The 8,968-nt window shown below is 38.2% G+C and overlaps 1 protein-coding gene and 1 pseudogene across 2 annotated transcripts in view; both read right to left on the reverse strand.

Moving 5' to 3' along the window:
- Positions 1-8,968, reverse strand: part of LOC308620769 (centrosomal protein of 78 kDa-like) — a 571,052-nt pseudogene that overhangs the window by 404,204 nt on the left and 157,880 nt on the right. The gene's annotated exons all lie outside the window — the stretch shown is intronic.
- On the reverse strand, positions 6,472-8,557 carry LOC308621093 (transcription initiation factor TFIID subunit 7-like). Its single transcript, XM_081241268.1, has one exon. It carries the CDS (start codon positions 8,384-8,386, stop codon positions 7,337-7,339), a length of 1,050 nt encoding a protein of 349 aa, XP_081097394.1. The 5' UTR covers positions 8,387-8,557; the 3' UTR covers positions 6,472-7,336.

Genomic DNA, 8,968 nt, shown 5'->3' on the forward strand with positions numbered 1-8,968 from the left:
ATAGCCCACAAATCTGGAAATGTTTAAATTTAGATTTTAAAAATTGAAAACTTCTTTGAGCCTATACAGGGCAAGTCCATTGACCCCTGAGGTAGAAAACAGGAACTTGGGTGCGGAAGCCAAATGGCCTAGGTTCAAATTCCCTTTCTCCCATTTCATAGCTAGTGACCATGGGCAAATCACTTAACCTCTATGCCTCATTATGAGGTTTAAATGCACTTATTTGTATAAATAGTGCCTGGCACATACTAAGCTCTGTGTAAGTGATTGCTGTTGTTTCTGCTTGGAGCTTTAATAAGTTATTGTTAATAGAAAAATGACACTAATGATTTTCCTTATAGAGTAACAAAGGCACTTTGAGTCTTTTACATTTTCAGGAATGTAATAAGACTTTTTTCATTGACAGTCAGTGTTCCCTGTTACCAAAATTTACTTTATGAATATAAAGAATTGAATATCTTCAAGACAGTACTTTTGCTTAAATGTCAAACCATTATTTTCCCAAGGCACATCAAACTGGCTCTGCATAGTCCAGGCCTCTAAAGCTTGTGTGCACACCCTAGGTAGCATGTGAGATACATTTTGTAAATATAGTTTTTTAAATAATGCTTGAGACTTCCCTGGCGGTCCAGCAGTTAACACTATGTGCTCCCAATGTAGGGGGCTTGGGTTCGATCCCTGCTCAAGGAACTAGATCCCACGTGCCTGCCATAACTAAGAGCCCACATGCCACAACTAAAAGATCCGGCATGCTGCAACTAAAGACCCGGCACAGCCAAACAAACAAACAAGCAAATAAATAAATAAATCTTTATAAAAAAAAAGTAAAATAAAATAATGCCTTAGGAGTTAGGAAAAGAAAATATTAGAACATTTTTACCTTTGTATTATTTTTAAAAATCTGTGTAGTTTATCATGTACATAAATTATATGTATGGAACTTTGTGTATATAATTTGTTAATAAATAAGATGCATATTAAAAAGTTTTCTTATGATTTGCCCAGTCAGGTGTTTGGAGGCCATTGGAGGACAGGATGATGAAATATAGGGCCTCAGCAAAGATAGAATTTAGAACCAATTCCCTGACTTAGAAGATAAGGAAAATAATTCATAGACTGTAATTGAGTTGTCCAACTTTACATAAGTGTTCAGAAACAGGAAATGCAGTGGCTAGAATCTAATCACTGACCGAGCAGAATCTGGGTCACTCACTGGACTCGTAAACCAGAAGTGACTGTTGAAGTTCTCAGGTTGATGCTCCTGGCATATATGCTTGATCTGTGTGTGTGTGTAAATCTCTGACATAAGAAGCCATACTCAGGCACACCCTGTTTCCTTATTCAAGCATCTTAATTTCATCCCATTAAATCTTTGAAGTATCAGACTACCAGAAGGCATGAAGAAACCTGGGCTGAGAGTCTTCATTCCAGGAGACGTGATCTTGACTGCATGGCTGGTTTGAGGCGCATCACTCTGAACTGCAACCCGCTCATTGGTGACCTGGGTGCAAGTGCTTTGGCAGAATCTCTTAGTGAGGATTTATGGCTTAGAGGGAAATTCTAAAATTGAAAATATTGAATTTTTAATATGCTTAGCTTTTGGCATGATACTATTGTGATAGGATGTTTTAAAGCCTCATTTTACTGATAGCTTTTATTTTGCTTTTCAACTTTCTCTAAGAGTTGCATATATCCTTTACAGAAAATACAGAGTTACAAGAGAACCTATAATTTTAATACCCAGATATAATCACTGTTCATTTTGGCGTATATACTTTCAGTCTTTTTTTCTTCTACAAATATATATGTACACTTAGGGATTACAAAAATAGAATTGTAGTATACTTGCTATTTCACATTCCTGCTTTTTTCACTTAAAGATGTATCATGTAGTATTGCGTCGTATTGATGTCCCATAGTTTAATCAATTCTTTGCAATTCTATTTAGACAGTTTGCTTTTCCCTGTCAGAAACAATGTGAATACGTTGTATATACATCTCTGTGTCCATCGGGATTACTTCTGTAGAATAAGGTACTACAAGTGGAATGACTAAGTGTGACCTATTTTTAAGACATTTGATACACATGGCCAAATTACCACCCAGAAAGGCTATGCCAATTTGTAGTCCACCCCAACAGTAGATGGGAAGCCTGCCTCTCACAAACACTGGCCTGTAGCACTTGTAAAAAAATGTGAAACTACAAAAATGAGTACCTCTCCATTTTCTATGCAAGTGGGATTACTCCAAATTTTATAACTTTTTTCAATTAATTTAGTATGAGCATTTTAGCAAGTCAGTAAATTTGCATCTCCTACATCATTTTTTGTGATTGTTCAGTATTCCATTATATGAATATGCCACAGTGCACATAGCTTATCCATTCTTGTATATAAGCTTTGTCCAGTTTTTCAGTTACAAATAGTACTCTGATATATATCCTTACCTATATCTCTGACTATTTCTTTTGGTGAAATTCTTAGAAAGAGAGTTGTTGGATCCAAAGGGTATAGACATTATTTAAAGGCTTTTCTTACAGAATCTTGGCTTCATCTGATAGGACAATAACCACATTTTGTTTTATTTTGTATTCATTTGATTGACTGGTGAGGTTTACTGGCTGTTTGTATTAATTTGGCTATTTGGTTAATTATACCCTGTGTCCATTCTTCTGTAGTGAGAGTTTGTAAGGGTTGTATCATATCCTGTCAGATCCGTATGTCTGACTTGCTATTTCTATGTGTCATGGGGGTGTTGAAAGACTCCAGTTATTTTAATGTGATGGTCCACACAACACTTAAACAAAAGACTCATGATAGTTTCCTTTCATGTAATATTTTTTAATACCTGTGCTTTAGTGATGATCCCTTTGGTTTAAATGAGTAGGTTGTTCAGCCCCAGAACTACTAGAATTCATGATCAGTTTTTCTGGGTTTTGTCTGACCTTTTACTGCGAGGGTTCTTGACCATCCTACTTTCATGATAGGTTTTTAGTATGTATTCTCTATTCACACATTGTTGAAAGTTTTTATTATTTGTATCCTCTTAGATTTGTCTTTTTTTCCTCTAAAACTAACAGTTATTACATTTCTTCTATTTTGTTTTCCCCTTTGAACTAGTTTCAAGTGTGATTTGGAGCTGAAGATCATGATCAAAAGAATGCAGTGCATTTCTGAGCTCCACCAGGTTTTGCTTGTGAGGTTTACATGCCCCTGCCGCCCTTGCTAATTATGAACTGAGATTCATTTTGTGATGCTTTTTGCTCATAGGTTATATACAGTTATTCTTCAGTTCTGTAATTGTAAAATACGTTGTATGATTTATTGGTACTAAAGCCAGGGTTATCACTGCACATCCAAGAAGAGGTTTTTAAATTGGATTATGCATTATGTGTGTGCATATATGTTTCTGTTTTTTTCCATACCCAAAATTACAAACCTGCCATGACTTGTCTTGTGCAGGACTCTTCCACACGTGAGAAAATGAGAGTTGTCTATATGTTAAATCTGTAGAGTTAGCAAGTGACGTTTGTCTTTCATCGAAAGCACTTGACCTGCAGCAGTGCGGCCTCACCAGTGAAGGAGCAAAGGCTTTACTAAAGGCCCCTGAAACCAACAGAACTCTGCTCGTTCTGGATATAAGAAAAAATCTGCTTGTTGGTATGTGGTCACTTTTTTTAAATTGATGAACACATAGCAAAACAAAAACAATTTGTTCAGGTATTGACAGTTTTTTAAAACTTAATGTGTTTAACTTTCCTCATCATATACAGTTGGCCCGTGAACAACGTGGGGTTAGGGGTGTCGACCCCTACACAGTTCAAGATCTGGGTATAAGTTTATAGTCAGTGGTTCCACATCTGTGGATTCAACCAACCTTGGATCATGTAGGACGATAGTACATATTTATTGAAAACTATGCGTGTGTCAGTGGACCCGCAAGGTTCAAACCCATGTTGTTCAAGCTTCAACTGTACTTTTCTAGTGTTGCACTTCCCTTATGTTTTTAGCAGCTACTGTACTAACTAAAGTGAATTATACTTGTCAATTTTTCTTATCTCTACTCTGAATAGAGGTGAACCTAGATACTAAGCCTGCTTCCACCAAGAGCATTCTTTCTTTCCTGTGCAGCCTCTGAATTCTTGCCAGGAGTACTTTATTCATTTGTCAGATTCACAAGTAATTTTGTAATCATCTTCTGTGCGCCAGATACGGGTTTAGGGACTAGGGATAAAGCAGTGAACCAGACAGACAAAAGTCTTGCCCTCATGGAACTTACATTCTAGTGAAGGACATCAGATAGAAATGAGTAAACAGATAAGTCATATAATTTTAGAGAGTAGGAAGTGCAAAAGTATCTTAATGTAAGGAGAGTGAGGGAGAGCAGGTAGGACTCCATTGGATAGGTTTGTTAGGGGACAGCTTCACTGGAGAAGTGGCATTTGAACGGAGACCTGAATGAAGAGAGGAGCAAGCCATGGAAGATGTGGAGTAAGCACATTCCAGGACAAGGAGGCAATGAGTATGTAGGCATGTAGGTGGGTGGAGTATTTAAGGAAAAGCAAGGAGGCCAATCTGGGCAGAGTACTGAGTGAAGAAGAGTGTGGTATGACATGAGGTCAAGGAGCTAGCCAGGGGTCTGCTCTTGTAAAGTCTTGAAGGCCAGAGTAAAGATGTGGATTATTCTAAATGAGTAGAGGGGTTTGAACTGGAAAAAGGCATGATCCAAATCGTATCTGAATAAGGTGACCTGGTATAGAGAAGGGACTTGGGAGGATAAAGAAGAGGAACAGGGGGCTTCCCTGGTGCCGCAGTGGTTGAGAATCCACCTGCCGATGCAGGGGACGCGGGTTCGTGCCCTGGTCCAGGAAGATCCCACATGCCGCGGAGCGACTGGGCCCATGAGCCATGGCCGCTGAGCCTGCGCGTCCGGAGCCTGTGCTCCGCAACGAGAGAGGCCACAACAGTGAGAGGCCCGTGTACAGCAAAAAAAAAAAAAAAAAAAAAAAAAAGAAGAGGAACAGGGAGACCAGTTAGGAGACTATCACAGTGCTCCAAATAAGAGATGTTTATGGCCTAGGTTAGGTTGGAAGTTTGCAGCAAATGAAAAGTGGTTGAATTCAGGTTGTGTTTTGAGGGTGTAGCTCTCAAGACCTGCAGATAGATGTGAGGTATGAAGGAAATAGTAACAAGGAGACAAGTCGTTGATGATTATGTGTGCAACTGGGTAGTATCACTTAGAAGAAGGGAGCTGATGGGAGGAGCAGCTTTTGAGGGAATATCAGGACTTGGTTTGTTATCTTGGATGCCCTGGTTTGATATCTTAGATGCTCTTTAGGTATCTAAGCGTCTGGACAGTGCTCAGACTGTACTTTGTATCCAAAGGTATCCAAAGCCACTTCAGATGCAAAATGTTTCAAGTTGACCTTTGCTGCTGCCAAAATAGTAGCCACTGTGGGCAGTCTGCAAGATGGCATCTTAGGTTTCTGAGGAAGAAATTAGAATACACAAAGGGGGAAATAAGTGTATAATTATATAATGTAGATTTCATATTTAAATGTCTGGGAAAAGCAATAATTAGTTGCCTTTTGGTTTTAAATGGAAATAGCCACTCATTGGAAAATAATTACTCTAATTTCAATTCATTTTACTTTAGATCATTCTGTGATGAAAACAGTTACCAAACAAGTTCTCCAGATAGAAGGAGTGCCAAGTCAGAGGTATATAGCATGTTTCAGTTCTCTTGGAAGAATTTCTCTTTAATGGCTTGGTTTTCTTTCTTTCTTAAAAGAAAATTATCAAGGTACTTTCTGCCATCTTAAAACTAAGATTTGAGTCAAATCAAATGGCTTTTCTGTTTTTGAAAATGTTGTGTGATGCTTTAATTTAGGTTCCCAGATATGCAGATTGAAAACCTTTTAACTTTTTATTTTCTGTAACATATTATCGTTAGTCACAAATAGTCTTTTTTTTTTTTTGGTGATAAGAATGAATAGCAGGAGCAGCATTTGTGAAACCAAATCTAATATGAAACTGACTCTTTCTTGTGAGTAAATTTGAATATTGAAACAGCAAAACAATAAGGTTTAATAAAAAGCAAAATAAATTTTTTATGTTTATGATCTGCCAATTTCCCAGAAAGGGTTTTGTGGTGACTTTAGTTATATACCAGATACATTAAAATCACCAGTGGACAACACATCTTTTATTCAGGTGCCCTCTGAAAGTTTTAAAAATTTGTTGACTTCGTAACAATGAACGGTCCACTTTAAAATGGTTAAAATTATAAATTTTCTGTTTTGTGTCGTTTACCACAATTTTTAAAAAATGTGTTGTTTGAAGATTTTTGGGTTTTATAAAGGTATTAGCATAAAAATGAAAAATTTAAAAGACCACCTCTAATCCCATTATCCTATCAAGCAATATTTACATTTTAATTTTCTCTTCCTGCTGTCTATAAACATAATTCCACATAGCTTCAATATAATTTGCCATTCTTATCTTTTCATACTAAATTTAAATTCTGTGATTCATAGTTATACTTTTTAACATTGCATTCACATGGTTTCATTGAGTAGGTCAATTTTTTAAATTGGTGAAAAATTGGAAATAACCTCAAATAAACTATTGTAAACATCTTCATAAATACAGCTTTTTTTTTTTCTACTTCAAGTTGTATGTTTTTGATTCTCTATTAATCAACTTGCTTGGACAATAGTGTATTAAATAAGTTGTTAAGAGTGTTTATGAAGTCAAAAAAAAGCTTATGATCGTCTGCCAATTGTTATTTCAAGAGTGATATTTTATTTTTTTTAAGGTGAAAATTACTTGCTTTTATTTATTGTTAAAACAACTTTATGAAATGATTTGCAATGCAAAATGTGGAAAACTGCTTTGAATAACTGGGAAAATAGCTACAGCATGGGAAAACGTATGTAAACAAACTTCACTGCCACCAAACTAGAATCTACTAATTTATCTCAGATGGCATCACAGAGTAGCAATGGCAGCTTCTGGTAAACGGAGAAACAGCAGCGAAGTCCTGCAGTGAAGCTGTGATTAATTACCAAACTGAACTGTTCACTCCACTAATCCTACAACTTCCCTACATTTATCTGTCTATACATTCCTACTTACTACAGGACAAACACCCACCGAAGTGGTTCCAAAAAACAAATGAGATAGAAATTCACAATTATAAAACAAATCCAATAGAAGGCAGTGGAGGAAACTGGGAACTACTGCAAAGTTTTACTGTCTAGTCCAGGTGATGAAAACAAAGTTTTTCTTTCAAGGCTGACCACTGTCAGGAATGAAATTAAGTATCAAAACTCTCCTCACTTCTCTAGGAGTGATTCTAGCTCTTCTTGCAAAGAGCTGAGCTGCTCCTTTTCTCGGTCTTCCTTTTGTTTCAGTTCATCCAGCACAGCCTGAAATCTGTTCTTGAGAGCCAGGTTCTCCACTTTCATGATGAGATCCTCCTGTCGCTTTGCCCTGTCCTGGGTCTCTTGGAGCTTGCCTTTCATGTTATCAATCTGTTTCTGAATTCCCATAACCAGCTGATTAGTTCCCTCGTTTTCTTGGTGGTGTTCATCTGACTCATTTAGCTTGTGCTGTAGCTGCCTTTCCAGATCTTCCTCAGTGTCAATGATGTTTATATCTTCTTCATCTTGATGCTGTGTCTCATCTTCATCTTCACTGCTGCTGCTGAGGTCATTGAATATCTCCCGAAGCTCATCATGTTCTAATGAGTCATGGCCCTGCCTGTGGCCAGACATTCCTGGGGAAGAGATATCAAGGCCTTGACTTTCTGCTTCTTTTGTTTCATCTTCAGCAATTATTTCCCAACGGGTACTGACAGCTTCAGCATCTGTGCTCAGCAACCGCTTTACTTCTTTTTCCACATCTGGAGACTCAATATATTTCTTCTTTGCTGTCTTACGGAACCTTCTCTTTCTGACATTTTTTAGAGGCAGAGTAATTCCATGGTTCCATATAAACTTTTTCTCTTTGTCCTTATCCTTTTTCTTGCTTGCTTTGGGATCAGCAGTGGCAACTGGTTCCTCAACAGGAGGATAGAGATCACCATCAGCTGTACAGACAAGCATCTGAGAGATATCAGCTGTCTTGTAAAAGGTTTTTTTATCAATAGTTTTCAAACTTTCCATAACACATGGCAGATCTACCAATTTTGACGCCAATGGGACCTGGTCCACTCTGACAATTCCATGACGCCCATCAGGGTGTAACTCAATTGTCAGTCTGTCCTTCAGGTTGACATGACCAGACTGTATCGCCCGCCTCACAGTAGAGGCATACTCCGGAGGTAGGCGTAAGATAAACTGGCTCTCTACTTCGTGAGGAGCATCATCTTTGCTCTTACTCATCTTTACTTCTTTGTGACTCAGTTTTTCTCTAATAACCACTTGTTGCACTAAAAAATTTCAGCTATTTCAACAGAAAGACCAGTTCTTTATAAATTGACGTCTTTAATTACAAAGAGTTCTAGGTAGAAGAGCAACTAAGCGTCTATTCGGAATTAAGTTCCAAGTCTTTCTAAATATGCTGTGACAATACCAGTCGTTAATGACGCATTGCCTTACTCAGGTCCATTTAAATCTGTTAGCTGCAATGCCAAGTTCCAACCTCTAGATAGAGGTTGTCCTGCCGCTGCAGGACAACGCAGGGAAAGCAAATGGCGGCTCCTACGGAATGATTTTCGGCACAGAAAGTAAGGCTCAGCAGATACTCCCAATCCACAAACTCTCCCGGAACAAAGATACGCAAAAAGCGGGGCGTAGTGAGCTCTCTTCGCCTCGGGTACTTACAATCCAGTGACGGTTATAAGTCCAGTTTCTCCGGACAGGCGCGAGCGGGAAACGAAGCCACTCAGAGAAAGGCGGCCGGGAGCCGAGAGTCTCCTTCCGAATTCCTTTGTTCTTCCCGGCACTTGGCAAAGCGATCCGCTG

Source organism: Mesoplodon bidens (assembly GCF_964165515.1).
Source record: "Mesoplodon bidens genome assembly, chromosome: 7".
In the NCBI taxonomy this organism is placed as follows: Eukaryota; Metazoa; Chordata; class Mammalia; order Artiodactyla; family Ziphiidae; genus Mesoplodon; species Mesoplodon bidens.